The sequence below is a fragment of the Talpa occidentalis genome, unplaced genomic scaffold (genome assembly GCF_014898055.3).
Source record: "Talpa occidentalis isolate TD23 unplaced genomic scaffold, MPIMG_talOcc4v2.1 talOcc4.9, whole genome shotgun sequence".
Taxonomy (NCBI): Eukaryota; Metazoa; Chordata; class Mammalia; order Eulipotyphla; family Talpidae; genus Talpa; species Talpa occidentalis.
Genome location: NW_023605305.1, coordinates 114707076 through 114725063, shown reverse-complemented (window position 1 = coordinate 114725063; position 17988 = coordinate 114707076). Strand labels below are relative to the sequence as shown.

Here is a 17988-nt window from a genome sequence, read left to right as displayed (position 1 = left end):
TTGAGCTAGAAAAGGCTATGGAGGGAGGACGTCCCTGGTGGCGCAAGGGATTAAGCACCGCACTATGAAGCAATCCACAGCCTCTGCAGCACGAGTTAGATCCCCAGCCAGGGAGCAACCCACGTGGCGCAGCAGACCTCTCCTGCCTCACCCACTGCTCCCCTCAGCAGTGTAATTCAGTCAGCCTGTTCTGTTCCCTGCTCTGTCACTGATGAATCCCCTCCCGCATCTCTGGCCTGTACCCCAGCTCTTGTGTGCATAAATAAATAAATCGGTAAAAAAAAAAAAAAAAAAGACAGGCTATGGAAGTACAAGGAGTCTGTCTCCTATGTCTCCCTTCTTGTTCCAAAGCGGGGAGGGCCTGACTGGCCACATGCAGGACAAAGACAGCAGAAAGGGTCACGAGCTGGGTGTAGATGACGCCTCCAGGGGGCAGCACCAAGGCAGAGAAACTGAGTTTGCTCAGCGTCCTTGCCTTGGTCTGGGGCTCCCCACACTTCCCCATCATCACTCCTCCCATTCCTTCCAACTTTATTTTTAGCTGCCAGTGGGAGGGGGCAGGATGGGAGGGAAAGTAAAGAAAACAGAAAAGGAGAGGGACAGAGGCTCGGAGGACTTCTCACACGGGCAGAACCACCGGGCATGGAGCACCCCCTCATCCCTCACCTGTTCTTGCCCCTGCTTTTCCTGACAGGTGAGGGAGGTTAGCTTCTTGTTTCTGGTGGGAATGGGCGCGCTCTAACCTGTTTGACATTGGGACTTTTTTTTTTTTTCAAACATTTAGTTATTTATGCATACAAGAGCTGGGGTACAGGCCAGAGGTGCGGGGGTGGGGTGGGAGGATTCACCAGAGACAGAGCGGGGAGCAGAACAGGCAGACTGACCGAAATACACTGCTGAGGGGAGCAGTGGAAGAGTCAGGAGAGGTTTGCTGCTCCCTGGCCGGCCGGGGATTGAACTCGTGCTGCAGAGGCTGTGGACAGCTTCATAGCGCGGTGCTTAACCCCTTGCGCCACCAGGGAGGCCGGACATTGGACTTTTAGGGTTAAAGGTTCTTGAGAAGTTATGGTGAGAGTCTACATTTCACGCCGCGTGTGTGGAAGTGCGTGTTTGAATGCTTGTGTTCTTAATGCCCACATTCGACTGCTTCCATATTGAGGCTGGCGGAGCCTTGTGTGAGATTTGTGGCCAATGATCTAAAGCCTTTGTCCTGAGCCCTGGAGGAGTGAGGTGGCCAAAAAGAAACAATGTGAGCTTCCACATGGCTCCTCTGACTCCCATTATCCTGCTCCCTACTTCGCCCTACCCTTGGTGTTCCCCTGGCCTGAGCTGTAACTGCCTAACTGTGTGGCCAGAAGTCTGGGTTTATCTAACCAATGAGCTCCGAGCTACAGCTCTTGCTCACACAGCCCGGCCGGTTCCCGGGATGCAAACAGCCTCACATTCAAAACACCTTTCTGAAAACGAGCATGACTTAAGAAAGAGTTATAGTCATGGGTAGTAGCTGGGGTGGGGTGTGGGGGGGGGGCGCAGTTCACCTGAAGGGGGTTGCCTGAAAGGAAAAAAGACACAGTTGGGGAGAAAACTATGGGAGGGACAGAGGCCTGGAATTTTTCTACTTCAGTGCCCTGTAATCTTTGTTTCCTAAAATATCAACTCTGCTTGTAAAAGGATGGGATTGCAAGGGAAGAATCAGCCTGGATGTGTTGGTGGGGGGTTGTCTTTAGGGTGGGCGGAGGCTTGAGGAAGACATGCAGGTAGGCAGGGCACACTTGGGGCGGTGGATGAGTTAGAACGGAAGCGGGTTGTGAGAAACTTGGGGCAACGAGACCCTTGGTACGGGTGGATTTCAAGCCCTGTGTGTGGGCAGGCAAGTGGCTCCACCCAGTTAATTACCACTGAGGTTTCCAGGGCTGGAGCCAAGCAGAGCCCTTGACACTGGACAGAGAGTGAGCGTGTAACCATGATGCTGAGAGTCAAGAAGAGAGAAGGAGAGACCCCAGCACGCAGAGCCCGCGAGCCTCCTTTCGTTCCCTGCCTTGCTCTTGGTGGGGGGAATTTGGAAGGAATAGCTGCTCTGGGCCTTCAGGAAGGCCCGCTCCCTCTTTGGACCCTTACAGCTCAGGGACGAGGATGTGTAGGAGGAATGATGTAGGAAAGAGGAACTTGACCCTTCCAGACGCGTCTGTAAATGAGATTTCAGGGTGGAAATGGAAAGACAGTTATGCACCAGCGTGGCAAAGCGCCACCAGCTAGACATCAGGCCCCGACCCACGGAAGAGGTCATGCTGCTCGGCGCTCTGCTATAGGACGTTGACAGAGGCCAGGGGAGCGCACGAGCAAGGCCCAGGGAGACAGATTGAGGTCAAACTTTCTTGGTTTCTCTCTGGGGGTGCCTTTCTGGACACCCCTTAGCCCTTCTGCTTCCTGTTAACCTTACGCTCCTGCCCCCAGGTCTCAGCTCCCCCTTTAACCTGGACGTGCATCACCCACGCCTATTCCCAGGGCCACCCGAGGCTGAATTCGGATACAGCGTCTTACAGCATGTCGAGGGTGGGCAGCGATGGTGAGGAAGACGCCAGAGGGCCCCGGGAGGGCTGTGCTTGACTTCCGAAGGGGGAGGCAGGGCAGAGAGGAATCTAAAGCCATCTGGGGGTTGGCAAGTGTCTGGGCGCTAGACTTGCCATCCCCATGTGCTTTCCTTCTGGCCCACCTCGAGGGGCACATTCATGCTGTGCTTATATTCACATCCTTCTCCCAGGATGCTGGTGGGCGCCCCGTGGGATGGGCCTTCGGGTGACCGGAGGGGGGATGTCTATCGCTGCCCTGTCGGGGGCTTGCACAGTGCCCCATGTGCCAAGGGCCACTTGGGTAAGAAGATGCCGTACTCCGCCACACCCAACTCCTGACCTTTCTAGACTAGTAGCTTTGACCCCCTCGCACCCCACCGTCTTCACCCCTATAACCCACTACCCCCATCCCTACATGATCCCGATCTCTCTTCATCCTCTTCCCAAATCAGCCTACACTCAGGCACCCCACAGTTACCCCATAATCTCATTCTCTTTTACCTCCCTCCAACCAGGTGATCATCCCCTGGGAAATTCTTCTCGCCCTGCTGTGAATATGCACTTGGGGATGTCTCTCCTAGAGACAGGTGGTGATGGGGGGTTCATGGTGAGTTCAAGAAAGGGGGTGGTGGGGTCTCTGAAGAATTGTGGCTGAGAAAAGAGCAAGGGGGACCGTCTGTGTGGAGGGGCCAAGCGTGAAACTCTAGGAAGAAAGGGGGAGCACCTCAGGGAGCAGTCCCATGCTCCTGGAGGAGGGGTGCGTGCCGCAGGGGCCCTCCCAGGCTGGGGGTGACTCTCTCCTCCCCAGGCCTGTGCCCCGCTCTGGTCCCGTGCCTGCGGCTCTTCTGTCTTCAGCTCTGGAATATGTACCCGTGTAGATGCTTCATTCCGGCCCCAGGGAAGCCTGGCACCTACGGCACAACGTGAGCCAAAGGAGGGGCCCGAGGGTTCATTCCCTGAGCGGGGTGCAGGGTGGGAAAAAGAAGAGGCCACAGGGTATGATGCCTGGCAGGGGCCTTCACAGCTGATGCCACCCAGTGTGCCTGCGAAAGGTCCGTGTTTCCTGACGGAGTAGAGTCAGACTCTACCCAGGCATCAGGACACCACGACCTGTTCGACCCAACTTCAAAACCTCAACTCTCGCTTCCACCCGTTCTCTCTGCATCGCCTGCCTTTTGGCCTCCATCTCCTTTTGCTTGAAATGTCTCTGCCCAGATGCCTCTTCTTATATCCTTCCCTCCTCGGGCATCTTCAGCCCTCAGTGTGTTCTCAGTGGCTGCTTGGCGCGCCGCCATCGGACGGACCCTCCTTTGGGGCCACAGCACAGAGTCGGGCTTTGTTTCCTCCTGTGCTTCATTCCTTCTTTGTCTTTTTAGAAAATTGTATGCGGGCCCATTTCTACATCTCTGCAGCCCATTTCTACATTTCCCCAGGGCCTTACCGTCCTTGCCTGGAAAAGGTGCCCTAGTGTGACCTCTCCCCTTGTCGCCCCCATACCTAGTGTCCTTCTACCCCTCTGTGCCCCGTCACCACACCCCTCCTTCTAGGCTGCCCCACATACATGGACGTTGTCATCGTCTTGGACGGTTCCAACAGCATCTACCCCTGGTCTGAAGTCCAGACCTTCCTGCGAAGACTGGTAGGGAGACTGTTTATTGACCCGGAGCAGATACAGGTGAGAGCGGGCCCGTGGATGCTCGGGGTGGGGCGGAGACAGAGAGGGGGTAGATACAGGGAGTGACTCTGGTGGTGTCCAGATGCTCATCACCCCGCCCTGACAGGCCCCCGGGCCCCCATGTTCCATGTGGACTGTGTGCACACCTTATTCTCAGGTGGGGCTGCTGCAGTATGGGGAGAGCCCTGTCCACGAGTGGTCCCTGGGAGACTTTCGAACCAAGGAAGAAGTGGTGAGAGCAGCAAGGAACCTGAGTCGACAGGAGGGAAGAGAAACGAAGACTGCCCAAGCAATCCTGGAGGCCTGGTGAGGCATCGCGCAGGGGCACGTGGGAGGCAGAGTAAGGAGGCCTGGAAAGACCGGGGAGGATTTAAGTGTGGTGTGTGTGTTCCCAGGAGTCTCTGCGGCTTGTCTCTGCACACTGCTGGCAGGTGCGGGAGGGCTGAGTTGGCCGTTATTGCTCTCCCTCGCACACATTTCCACAAGGCGTGTTCCTGCTTTGTTTGTCTCTGCAGACAGGGCGTTCCACCCCTCCATGCCCTCGGGGCTCTGGGCCCTCACACTCCCCAGCGGTCATGTGCTAGCTAACTCTCCAATCGTGATTCTGAACTCATCCCTGGGCATATTCCTTTCACCTGACCGTTCTCCTTTATTCCACATCCACTTTAATATCCGCCCTCCCCAAAGCAATATTTGCGGAATGAACCTGTGAATGGGTGGGTTTTGTGTTTGTGTCCATCAAGGGTGTGGCATTCAAACATGTGTGGCGTGTGTGGCAACCTCCACGCCAGAAGCTATGGAGGAGACCCGCTGAGAGACAAAGTGCCTGGTCTTGGTGAACTGCTGATCACACCTCACTCCTTTCTCTCTTCTCAGCACAGAAGGGTTTAGTCAGTCCCGGGGAGGCCGGCCAGAGGCCGCCAGGCTGCTAGTGGTTGTCACGGACGGAGAATCCCATGATGGAGAGGAGCTTCCAGCAGCGCTTGAGGCCTGTGAGGCTGGAAGAGTGACACGCTATGGGATTGCAGTGAGGACCTACTCTGGGCCTGGGAGGGCGGGGAGGGATGGAGACTGTGGGCTGGGAACTTGAGGAAACGAGGGTGCTGACTACAGCCCGGGGGCCAGCCCTGTGTCTCTTTCCTCGCTTTGGCTGGCTGAGTTCCGCACCAGCTGCGGCACCTCACCCCAGGCTGCCACACGCCCCTCCTGGGTGTCCTCACTCTAGGTCCTCGGTCACTACCTCCGGCGCCAGCGAGACCCCAGCTCTTTCCTGCGGGAAATTCGAGCCATTGCCAGTGATCCAGACGAGAGGTTCTTCTTCAACGTCACAGACGAAGCTGCTCTGACGGACATTGTGGACGCACTAGGAGACCGGATTTTTGGCCTCGAGGGTAATGATTACCCTGGAGAAATAAGAGGACGGGGAGGGGTATTCCGGAAGTGGAGGAGGGTGCTGGAGTGAGTTCAGTAAGTCAAAGGGGAAACTCTCTTCCCTGATATTGTCTCCATTTTTCCTTGGCTTGAGGGTCCCATGAAGAAAATGAAAGCTCCTTTGGACTGGAAATGTCTCAGATTGGTTTCTCGACTCATCGGTTAAAGGTAGGACAGACTCTGGCCCCTCCATGACCCCTTTCAACCTCTGACCCTTTCTAACCTCTGACTGAGAAAACTTTAACCCTAAGGCTCTTCTAGATTCCTCCTTTAACCAGTGTCCATGCAAACCTTTCCAGGCCTTTCCGGCTGACCCAGCAAGCCCTCGGTGACCCTCTCGCTCCTGTCTTGCTCCTGTTCCTCCCTGTCTTTCCAGTGACCCTGTCTGGTTCTGCCCTACAGGATGGGATTCTCTTCGGGATGGTGGGGGCCTATGACTGGGGGGGCTCCGTGTTGTGGCTCGAGGAAGGTCACCGCCTTTTCCCGCCGCGGGCGGCTCTGGAAGACGAGTTCCCCCCTGCCTTGCAGAATCACGCAGCCTACTTGGGTGAGTGGAGAGAGCTGCAGAGGAGTGGGGTGGGGGCCCAGTGCAGGCTGTGCGCTCCACCCTCTTAACTCAGGCCATTTCTGATCTGCTAGTAGCCCTGGGGCTCCTCTTGTGCCTCTGCGGCCCTCCACCTTGATTCCTGATTCCCACCCATTTCTAGGTTACTCTGTTTCTTCCATGCTTTTGCCGGGTGGACGCCGCCTCTTTCTCTCAGGGGCGCCTCGTTTTAGGCATCGCGGGAAAGTCATCGCCTTCCAGCTTAAGAAAGACGGGTCTGTGAGGGTTGCCCAGAGCCTCCAGGGGGAGCAGGTAGGGCATTAGACTCTTGGTTCTGGGGGGCCTCCAGGCTGTGGGGGAAGAGAGTGGAGGGACAAGAGAAGGGTCCAGAAAGTCCGTGCTGCATCTTGGCTGACACAGTCCGTCAGGGGTGTGAGGACCGGACTGCAGGTTGCTGGCGCTCCCCACTTGTCCACTCACCACCCGCTTTCTCCTGGGCCCTCACTGTCCAGATTGGCTCCTACTTTGGCAGTGAGCTCTGCCCGCTGGATACGGATGGGGACGGAACCACTGACGTCTTGCTTGTGGCTGCCCCCATGTTCCTGGGACCCCAGAACAAGGAGACAGGACGTGTTTATGTGTATGTAGTGGGCCAGGTAAGACGTGCGGGAACCCCAAGAACTTGTTTGGAAGGAGTGGCAGGGAAGGTAGATGCATATCAGCATCTTTTGTCTCTCCTCACTGCACCAGCAATCCTTGCTGACACTCCAGAGAACACTGCAGCCAGAGCCCCCCCAGGATGCTCGGTTTGGCTTCGCCATGGGTGCCCTTCCTGACCTGAACCAAGATGGTTTTGCTGATGTGGCTGTGGGGGCGCCGCTGGAGGATGGGCACCGGGGAGCGCTGTACCTCTACCATGGGGCCCAGAGTGGAGTCAGACCCCGGGCTGCCCAGGTGAGAGGTGCTCAGATGCCCAGGGGCATCACAGAGGGAAGGGCAAGAGAGGGGTGTTTTTCACTTATCCATGGCCCCTGGGCTTGAGGCCCAAACTGAGCAGGTGCTTTTTTATCAGTAGTCACAAAGGTGGTGGTGTGGGATAGCTGCTGTGGCTGTACTAGTGACCCCAGACACAGCAAGTTTCTCTTATTCCTTCCCACTCTTTTTTAAAAAAAGGTTTATTTTTATTTATTTATGCATTCAAGGCCAGAGGTGGAGGTGAGAGGATTCCCCAGAGACAGAGCGGGGAGCAAAACAGGCAGATCTACTGAAATCCACTGCTGAGGGGAGCAGCGGGGAGACAGGAGAGGTCTGCTGCGCCATGTGGGTAGCTCCCTGGCCAGGGATTGAACCGAGGCCTCAGTGGCTGCAGATAGCTGAGGCTTTAAGCCCTGCGCCACCAGGGAGGCCCTTCTTCCCACTCTTGATGGGAGAACTAGAGAGAGCCAGGCGGAGGCCTGGCAAAGCAGGCGCGGGAGTCCCTGCTCAGTCTCCCGTCTTCCTGTCAGCGGATTGCTGCGGTCTCCATGCCGCAGGCCCTCAGCTACTTCGGCCGGAGCGTGGATGGCCGGCTAGATCTGGACGGGGACGAGCTGGTGGATGTGGCTGTGGGTGCCCAGGGCGCAGCCGTGCTGCTCAGGTGAGCCAGGTGAGGGGTCCTGGCTCTTAAAGCAGTGGGCAGCGCAGCGCAGCTGTTAAGCCGCGACTCTGCAGTGTGAGACCCAGATGTGGACGTCTCCGTCGACTTTCTCTGTGTTCATCTCCTAATTATGAAAGGGGCCCAGCAATAGGCCCTACCTTAGTCTCGTCTTCCAGCAGCTCGCTGTGAGGACTGAATGCGACGATCCATGCACAGAGCTTAACACGGCACCTGGCGCGGGGCAGGGGCTCCTTAAACCTCAGTCTTTCTCTTGCTCTGGCCGGCGGTTCAGCGGTGGGTGGCCCGCGTGCTCCTCACCCCTCTTTCTTCCCTTTGACCCCAGGGAGGCCGGGGTGGGCATGACGCCTTCCTCCATGGCACACGCCCCACTGCTAGAATGTCTTTCCCACCCTGTCCCCAGCTCCCGGCCCATTGTCCACATAGTCCCTTCACTGACTGTGACCCCGCCGGCCATCAGTGTGGTTCAGAGGGACTGCAGGCGTCGCGGCCAAGAGGCCGCCTGCCTTTCTGCGGCCCTTTGCTTCCGAGTGACCTCGCGCACTCCTGGCCGCTGGGACCGCCGATTCTGTGAGTGCCAGGCTGACCGGGCGGCTGGCCACCCTGCTGCGGCCTCGGACCCCGGTCCACTCACTCTCCCGCCTCCTCAGATGCGCGGTTCACGGCTTCCCTGGACGAGTGGACGGCCGGGGCGCGGGCGGCGTTCGACGGCTCCGGCCAGAGGCTGTCGCCCCGGCGGCTGGGGCTCAGTGTGGGGAACGTGAGCTGCGAGCGGCTGCTCTTCCATGTGCTGGTAAGCGAGGGCAGGAGCTGCTCTGGGAGGCCTGGGTCGGGGGTTTCTGCTGAAGACGGGGGAGCCAGCAAGTTCACTCTGGAGCGGGGCTGACCCCAGCTCCACCATTTGCCGTCACTAGCGGCGTATCCCGAACCTCAGCTTCATTACCTGCAAAGGAAGGATGATGGTGACGACGATGATGATGGTGATGATGATAATACATGCATCAGTGGGATTGATGAGCCTGGCCTGGCCCCCAGCAAGTGCTTGATAAACGATCACCCCAATGATACATTCAGCTGGGGGCCTGGGTTGTCCCCCCCACCCGGGCTTCCCATGATTCTTGACTCATTTCCTCAGGACACATCAGATTACCTCCGGCCCGTGGCCTTGACTGTGACCTTTGCCTTGGACAACACCACGAAGCCAGGGCCTGTGCTGGACGCAGGCTCCCCCACCTCCATTCGCAAGCTGGTCAGCGGCCAAGCCCCGCTCTGGCCCCCACACTGCCCTCCCCAGTGAACCTGAGAGAAGGGGGGGCAGGAGGTCACGGTGCAATCTGGGGGCCCATTCTCCTTCCCACCTCCCCCAGTGCCATTCATTCCTCTCCTTCCCCTCCGGTCAGCCCTCGGCCCCTTCTCTCTCCCGCAGGTGCACTTCTCCAAGGACTGCGGCCCGGACAACGAGTGCGTCACAGACCTAGTGCTGCGCGCTAACATGGACGTCAGAGGCTCCAGGTGGGACAGACAGGAGCTCGCCAAACGGGGGTCACCTGAGACACATCGGAAGGGGCTTGAAGGGAGATGGGGGAGGGTGTTTACCCAGGAAAACAGGAGGGAGACTCGGGTGCCCCTTCAACTGCTGGGCTGTCCCTTATCGACACATCTAGGAAGACCCCGTTTGTGGTTCGAGGTGGGCGGCAGAAGGTGCTGGTGTCAGCGACTCTCGAGAACAGGAAGGAGAACGCCTACAACACCAGCCTGAGCCTCAGCTTCTCCAGAAACCTCCACTTGGCCAGTTTCACGCCTCAGGTGCCCTTGGGAGAAGGGGCTTTGTGGGGGGAAGGAGGAAGGAGATTGGGGTGTTGCCTGGGCTGTGAGGGGCTCTAGAGAAAGGCTCAGCGTTTGGCTGCGCCCCATCCTCTGCTTTCAGAGGGACAGCCCGGTGAAGGCGGAGTGCACAGCCCCTTCCCCTCACGCCCGGCTCTGCAGTGTGGGGCATCCTGTCTTCCAGACTGGAGCCAAGGTGAGTTGGGGCCCAGGAGAGAAAGGAGCACAGAGGGGGTTCAGGGAAGGAGGCCCCAGGAGTCCTGCTCCTCCTAGCTGCTCTGGGAAGCCCTGACACGCCTCGCCCCCTGCTCCAGGTGACCTTCCTGCTGGAGTTTGAGTTCAGCTGTTCTGCCCTCCTGAGCCAGGTGCTCGTGCGGCTCACGGCCGCCAGGTGAGAACAACCTCACTTCCTGTGGTGCCTCCTGTTGGGTCTTGGGATTGGGGTGTGAGGGGTGGAAACAGCTCTGACTTGTCTACTCCAGAGCGGGGTGTCTGAGAGGGGGCTGGGATGTGAGGCTCTCCCCCGCCCCACAGCAATAGCCTGGAGAGGAACGGGACCCTTCACGACAACGCCGTGCAGACCTCAGCCTACGTCCAGTATGAGCCCCAGCTCCTGTTCTCTAGGTACGGCTCGGCTCCCCCTGGAACCCCATTCTAATCCCAGACTTATACTGTCATGTTTCCTCCCCTCCCTCTATGTCTTCTCGTGTTCCCCCAAATCCTTGGGGACTGCGCCACCATTTTGCTCACACGCCCTCACGCTAACCCTCTCTCTAAGCCCCTTCAGGGGCTTCAGCTCTCGGGTCCTCGGGGCTGGCGCCGAGGGGAGGGTTATGGGGTGTGACATACGCTTGTGCCAAGTCCGTGTGGTACCCCATTTCCTTCTCCATGGTGTGTCCCCCTCTCTTCACCCCTGTGCTGGCCCTGCCTCCCCGCCCTCGTGTGCGCCCTGCTGTGACCACCTGCTTCCGGGCTCGGCGTCCGCCAGTGAGTCCACGCTGCACCGCTATGAGGTGCACCCGTATGGGGGCCTCCCCGCGGGTCCTGGCCCTGAATTCAAAACCACTCTCAGGGTGAGACACTGGGAGGGGGGCGGTGGGGCTTGGTGGGGGTGGAGGGGGCTCAGCATGAGCAGAGGGAGGGGGAGGAGTCCTGGGCAAAGGGTGGGAAGAGTCTCTCAGGTTTCACTGGGATTTAGGATCAAGGGGGACCGATGAGGAGAGACTGTCTGTGCCCCTCCTCTGCCCACTCCCAACCCTCCCGCAGGTCCAGAACCTTGGCTGCTACGGGGTCAGCGGCCTCATCATCTCCGCTCTCCTTCCAGCTGTGGCCCACGGGGGCAGTTACTTCCTGTCGCTGTCCCAGGTCATCGGCAGCAATGTGAGTGCAGCTGGGCTGTGGGGACCCCCACCTCATGGGTGTGCTCAGTAAAGGCGGACCCACCTCCCCCCTCCTCTGCCCTCTCCCCCGCCCGCCTCCATCGGCTGGGTCACTGCTCTCCTCCTCCACCCCGGGGACCCTTCTTTCACACACCCGGCTTCTCTGAGAAAAAAAGAGAGGGATTCCCTGGGGAAGAACATCGGGGTCCTGATTCCTGCTCAGCCGGAGAAGCTGGTCTCGCCATCAGGAGGCCCCTCAAGTTGGCTCCTCCTCTAGGCCAGCTGCATGGTGCAGAACCTGACTGAGCCCCCAGGGCCCGCTGTGCACCCCGAGGAGCTCCAGCACACTAGCCGGCTGGTAGGAGACCAATGGGGAAGGTCCGGGTGGGAAATGCAGAGGGGAGCAGGAGGCGGGAGGAGGGGCCCTTCGCAGTCCAAGGTGCCAACCCGGCTCTCTGCTGGCAGAATGGGAGCAACACTCGGTGTCAGGTGGTGCGGTGCCCCCTCGGGCGGCTGGCCAAGGGGACCGAGGTCTCCGTGGGACTGCTGAGGCTGGTTCATAATGAATTTTTCCGGAGGGTAAACGTTTCCCTTTCTACTCTTCTCTCCTGCTTCTCTCTGGGCCTTCGCCGCGGGTTTTAGAGGCCGACGGTTCCGGGTTCACTTTCCAACTTCGCGTCTCACTGGTTTCAGACCCTGAGCAAGTTATTTCAACTCTTTAAGCTTCTTTCTCCTCATCTCTGATACAGGGAAGATAATATATCTTCATGGAGTTGTGAAGAATAAGTGAACAATGAAATAGATTCATTAAAAGCTAGTTATTATCCTTGTATTTCCCTCCATTTTTCAACCCTTAGTGCAATATCAATAATCAATTAATTCAATCAATTTATGACCTATCAAATGTCTACTACATAAAATGCCCTGTACTAGGTAGACACCGAGGAGAATTTTCCAGCATTTACTCCCCTGGTAATGCCATGCCTAACTCATCGTAGTGACTTCATACATTTTTGTTAAATGAATGGTTGATATTATATAAAAAAATAGCTGATATTACATACAGGAGATGTATTATTATGTGCGTGTGTCTGTGTGAGTTAGAAAAGAAGATTTATTGTAGGTAAAGTACACATTCAAGAAAGAGCGTGGGCAGAGTCAGAGAATCACCCAGCTGTATTAGACAGTAGTGGAAGTGAGGGCCTCCCTGGGGGCCTAGGGGTTAAGTCTCAGCACTGTCACCTCTACAGGTGAATTTGATCCCCACCCTGTCGGCCTACACCCCAGTTCTTCTACACAAAAATAAATAAAAATTTTTTAAAAAAAGAATGTATAGTTAAGAAGGATGTTCTCTAAAATGAGGGAGATAAAACTGAATTTGCTGAGATGGCAGTCAGGAGTCAGCGTGAGCGCCTAAGTAAATGGCGCCTGTAGAACAGTAGCTCAGTACTGGGGGTCATAGTGTCCTTCCCTTATACCATGTGCTTTGAGCGAAACAAGATCCCTGGTATATGTAGGCATATGTTTTAGGGACGTTAACTCCAACAAACCACCCTTCTTGAAGTCTGGTTCTATCTTCCGTGTCCTTCATTTCTTTATTCCTTCAATAAAGATTTATTTATTTATTTTTATTTATTTATTTTATGCAGGCAAGAACTGCGGTGTAGTTCTGAGGTGTGTGTGTGTGTGTGTGTGTGTGTGTGTGTGTGTGTGTGAGAGAGAGAGAGAGAGAGAGAGAGAGAGAGAGGATACACCAGAGACAGAATGGGGAGCAGAACAGGCAGATCTACTGAAATACACTGCTGAGGGGAGCAGCGGGGAGACAGGAGAGTTCTGCTGCGCCCTGTGGGTCAGCTCCCTGGTTGGGAATCGAACTCGTGCCCTGTCCCAATGGCTGGTGAGAGCTTGATAGCACTGAGACTTTAACCCCTGTGCCAGCAGGGAGGCCCTCAACAAAGATTTGTTGAGAAGCCACTATGGATGTGGCGCTGTGCTAGGCCCGGGGCACTAAGGACAGACACACAGGCCTTGACCTTAAGGATTTTATAGTTTAGGGCAAGAGAGGAGTAAACACAATATTATAACCTGACCAGGATGGTGGAGGTAGGAGGAAATGCTTCCCTCTTCCCAGAGGGGATGACATCTAAACTTTGACCCAGAGGGGTTAGCCTAAGAAAAAAGGCCTGCGATGTGTTTCAAGCCATGCAAACAGTGTGTACAAGGCAGAGGCTTCCCACCCACTGCCCTTCCCCTCTGCCCCCACTGGTCCTAACCTCTCTTCGGACTTGAGGGTCATGGAAGTTGTGCCTCTGAGCTTCTTCTGTCTTACTGGGGTTCCGAGGGCCACACCACTTGGTGATGGCTCATTTAAATACCTTCCCAACTACTTGTTCCACAGGCCAAATTCAAGTCTCTGACAGTGGTCAGCACCTTCGAACTGGGGACCGAGGAGGGCAGTGTCCTACGGTTGACTGAAGCCTCTCGTCGGAGTGAGGTGGGGCTGGCGTTTGGGAGCTGTGAACAGTGATGGTGGCCGTGGGGACGGGCGCCTGTGGGCTTTTGCAGGACAGCGACTTCTTTCAGCAGCAATTGGTGATTCTCCAGTGATGGCTCAGGATGCTGGGGTCCCCCTGCCTCCATTTCTGCCTCAGTTTCTTTCCTTTTGTGCCGCTATTTTTTTTTAATGATTTATTTATTTATTTATTTATACAAGAACTGGGGTACATGCATGGGATGGTGAGAGGATTCACCAGAGACAGAGTGGGGAACAGAACAGGCAGACTGACTGAAATACACTGCTGAGGGGAGCAGCGGGCGAGACAGGAGAGGTCTGCTGCGCCATGTGGGATTCTTGCCGGCCGGCCAGAATTGAACCAGCGCTGCAGAGGCTGCGGACAGCTTCACAGCGCGGCGCTCAACCGCCTGCGCCACCAGGGGAGGGCCTATGCTGCTATTTTGAGGCTGACTTCGCTATGATGTGGGGTGAAGCTGGCTGGGTTGGGGGGGTAAGTGAACATGGGTTCTCTTCCCAACAGAGCCTGCTGGAGGTGATTCAGACCCGCCCCGTCCTCATCTCGCTGTGGGTCCTCATTGGCAGCGTCCTGGGAGGGCTGCTCCTGCTCGCTTTCCTTGTCTTCTGCCTTTGGAGGGTAAGCGCGGCTTCAGTGGGGTGTACGGACACGGTGCCCTGGAATTGAGGATTCCTTCATCCCAGCAGGGGGACCAGGGTTTGCACTGGGCAGCTGCAGGCTGCGGTGTTATGCCAGCTCTCCTTCACTCTGCTCCACACATGTGGGTTGAATTAAATTAAGCCAAATAAAATAAATGTGAATCTCCTTTCTGGAAGCAGAACAAAGGCGAAGACTTCAGATTCATCTGAGGGCTGTTGGCAAGGTCCTCGCACCGGGCTGTGGTGATGACCTTATCTCTTCCTTTCCAGCTTGGCTTCTTTGCCCGTAAAAAAATCCCCGAGGAAGAAAAAAGAGAAGAGAATTTGGAGCAATGAATGTAGAATAAAGAGCTGGAAAGTCTTCCCTGGCAACTTCTCCAAACAACTTGCACAAGAATGGAGGTTTGGGGGCTCAGATAGAACCAGAAGAAGCCTCTGGACTGTCTCCCCAGACCTGCAGTCTTTGAGTCTGGAGGATGCTGCTGGCTGGAGTGAGGCCTTACCTCAGACAAGAAGGGCGGGCACCAACAGGAGGAGTACCCCCACCCTGCAGGTCCCTCCTCGGGGTCCTGGTACCCCAGCCGGCCTGGACACCCTGTTCCCTAGCTCCAGAAACCAGGACCAAGGTCCCTGAGGCCTTCCAGACGCCATGCACATCCTCCCTCACCATGGGGACCAGCTGAGGATTGCCTTCCTCTCTGTCTCTGTCTCTCACCTCCTGCCTGCGCCCAGCTCCACAGGAGGCAGCCGATGTTGGCTTGAAAGAAGTAAAGTCAACATCTGCTGCTTTCCTGTGGAGTCTGGTGATTCAGAGCCCGGATGGGGAGAGTCAACAGGAAAAAAGGAGGGAGGGGAAAAGCCACAAGAGACATTCTGTACAATTCCAAGGAACAGAGGAGCCTTTAGACGGGGAGCTGCCGGCCGCTGAAACCTGAGCCTCGCGGGCGCTCGCTGCCCTCAGGTGCTGGTGAAGCAGCCGCCCCAGACCTGCCGGGCGTGGGCCCGATTCTCTGGAGCCAGGGGCCCCCAGGCGGCCGGGGCTGGGATAGCAGAGGACCCTGGCTCCCCCAGAGTGCTTTCTCCTCTCTGGTGTCGTCCACTCTTGAGCCCTCCCTGGGGCCGCCTTAGAGAAAACGAGAGTGAAGGGAGAGGGTTGTGCTCGTGGGTGGGGAGCCTTTTCACCTGACCAGCTTTGCGCCACGCGGCCCGTGGGGTAAGAACTAGTGGGGGGAACTAGTGGGGTCTGCATTAAGGAGGAAGCCCATGGAGTGACAGGCAGTCTCTGAGGATCAAGTCCTTAATTGCTCAGCAATGTTGTGCAGCATTCCGGTTTCTAGGGGATGTTTCTGGGGCACCCCCAGACACACCTTGCAGGACTTCCCCAGCAGAATCGGCTTGCCCGCCTTTACCTGATGTTTACTGGAAATTCCCAAGTTGATTTCCACCTCTGGATCACCACTCTCACCCCCCGCCTGATTTTTGGTCACGGCCAGTAAGAGAATTAGGTTCTCATGTACAAGTGGATGGCTTTTGTTTCCTTGTATTCAAGACTCTGGATGCCAAAGGCAGTTGTTGATCTCTAGCGTGCAGCTTTGACAGCCGTTGGAGGAGTCAGGGCTGAGAGGAGAGGACAGCAGAAGGGGCAGGTTTCTGAGGCCATGGAATACCCCCCACCACCACCACCACCAGGCTGCTGCACTTGAGGCCTAGCCACAGTGTTTGCTTTGGGTGTTTCTGGCCTTTTGCAGAAGGCATTGTCTCTGCTGTCCAGCAGGGTGGACAGCATATCAGGTGGTCAGAGCAAATAAAGTTCAGTGTCAAATGACTTCTGGCTCTGTGTGAGTTCCCTAGGATATGAGCTGGTAAGGGGTGGTGAGGGGTGGATTCTTGGTTCACCTGAGACCTTATACAGCTGAGTCTCTGGAAGGCAAAAGGTGCAAAGTGTTTGAAATATTTCTCTGTCGCCCCCACAGGTGATATAGTCTAGCTTCCTGCAATCCTCACCTATTTAAGTGACCAGGAGTGGGAAATGTGTCGTTTGGGAAGTACACAGGTCTGACTGAAATCTCAGGTCTGCCACGTATTAGCTGTGTGGCCTTGGGCAAGTCCTAAGTCTTGGCTTTCTTGTCTTTACACTTACTGTGATGTGAAGGACCAGATGAGATGATTCAAGTAACCTGAGCATAGAATAAGGACTCAGTAAATAGTAACTATTGTTATAAAAATAGTTTGTTATAAAATGATCTACCTTACTTGTATGTTGTGAGGATTAAATGAGAAGGTATGTTGCTGTGTATATCACCCCTTCACAGATGCCTAAGAGTTGCCTCTTCTAGGCGCTATAAGCTCATCCTGTGCCTTCTTCCCCTTAAATCAATCCTAAGCTGATAGTTGGTTAGCTTAAGATCTAATGGTAGAGGGCCTCCCCGGGGGCGCAGCGGTTGAGCACTGGGTTGCAAAGCTGCCCGCGGCCTCTGCGGCGCCGGTTCGATCCCCGGCTGCTTCCCGGCCACAGGAGGAGGGTCCCACATGGCGCGCAGACCTCTCCTGCCGCCCGCTGCTCCCCTCAGCAGTGTACTTCGGTCCTTCTGCCTGCTCTGCTCCCCGCTCTAGCTCTGGTGAATTCTCTCACCCTCCCGCGCTTCTGACTGTACCCAGTGCATGTATAAACAAAACAAAGAAAGAAAGAAAGAAAGAAAACATGCCTCTATAAAAAAAAAAAAAAAAAAGATCTAATGGTAGAAATCAAAACTGATTGATTCTTTAGACACCCAGGGTTCTTCTAGTATCCTCAGGAACATGTGCAGTTAAGCAGTGGCTTTCTTAGAGGTCCTGCCTTAACCTCTCTGGCTCACCCCAGAGAATAATGGTCTGTCTGACCTATGAGTCAGGGTCAGCCGTCTGTGGCAACCTCATGAGGTGTTATTTTTGGTGGCAGGAGGAGCCCATGGTGGCCCTCAGCACACTTCACATAGGTTATAAGTTGATCAACATTTCTAGGACAGAAGGTTTCTGGGGCTGGGCCTGAGGCCATGGTTTTGATGGCAGAGCTCCCCTCTTTCTCCTCATTCAGCCTTCTCGGGTGCCAGATTTACTCGGGGACTGGTTCATCTAATTCTTAAAAAAAAAAAGAAAAGAAAAGAAAAGAAAGAGGGCCTCCCCGGTGGCGCAGCGGTTGAACACTGGGCTGTGAAGCTCTGCAGCGCCAGTTTGATCCCCGGCTTCTGGGCAAGGGTCCCACATGGCGCGCAGACCTCTCCTGCCACCCGCTGCTCCCCTCAGCAGTGTACTTCATCACTCTGCCTGCTCTGCTCTCTGCTCTGGCTTTGGTGAATTCTCTCGCTCTCCCAACCTGCGCTTCTGACTGTACCCAGTGCTTGTATAAATAAATAAATAAATCTTTTAAAAAATTGATTTTATTTATTATGCATACAAGAACTGGGGTGTAGGCCAGAGGTATGGGGTTGAGAGGACTCACCAGAGATGGTGGGGAGCAGAGCAGGCGGATCAGGTGGATCTACTGAAATGCACTGCTGAGGGGAGCAGTGGGGAGGCAGGAGAGGTCTGCTGCACCATGTGGGTAGCTCCCTGGCCGGGGATTGAACTGTGCTTCAGTGGCTATGATAGTTTGATAACGCTGAGACTTAACCCCTGTACCACCAGGGAGGCCCCTAGTTCATCTAACTCTTTACCCAGATGATTAAAAGAACACTTTTAATTTTTTTTTCTCCACTTAGAGATC

General features: G+C 55.8%; 1 protein-coding gene across 1 annotated transcript; it reads left to right on the top strand.

Moving 5' to 3' along the window:
- The first annotated feature begins 541 nt into the window (after positions 1-541).
- On the top strand, positions 542-16063 carry ITGA10 (integrin subunit alpha 10). Its single transcript, XM_037500182.2, has 30 exons — positions 542-694; positions 2455-2566; positions 2762-2871; positions 3086-3177; positions 3379-3493; positions 4118-4245; positions 4403-4551; positions 5122-5272; positions 5471-5636; positions 5771-5844; positions 6079-6223; positions 6384-6532; positions 6733-6876; positions 6971-7174; positions 7726-7856; positions 8278-8444; positions 8525-8667; positions 9010-9123; positions 9301-9386; positions 9539-9680; positions 9802-9894; positions 10013-10089; positions 10233-10322; positions 10687-10771; positions 10965-11078; positions 11355-11435; positions 11543-11656; positions 13476-13571; positions 14113-14226; positions 14517-16063. The coding sequence occupies exons 1-30, from the start codon at positions 643-645 to the stop codon at positions 14580-14582; spliced, it is 3504 nt and encodes a 1167-aa protein (XP_037356079.1). The 5' UTR covers positions 542-642; the 3' UTR covers positions 14583-16063.
- The last annotated feature ends 1925 nt before the right edge of the window (positions 16064-17988 follow it).

Bases quoted from the DNA above. Each gene is read 5' to 3' on its own strand.
- ITGA10 (XM_037500182.2), top strand. From the start codon at position 643: ATGGAGCACCCCCTCATCCCTCACCTGTTCTTGCCCCTGCTTTTCCTG. The intron at 5,273-5,470 runs GTGAGGACCTAC...TCCTCACTCTAG, and splicing joins TGACACGCTATGGGATTGCA to GTCCTCGGTCACTACCTCCG. The intron at 9,124-9,300 runs GTCAGCGGCCAA...TCTCTCCCGCAG, and splicing joins CCACCTCCATTCGCAAGCTG to GTGCACTTCTCCAAGGACTG.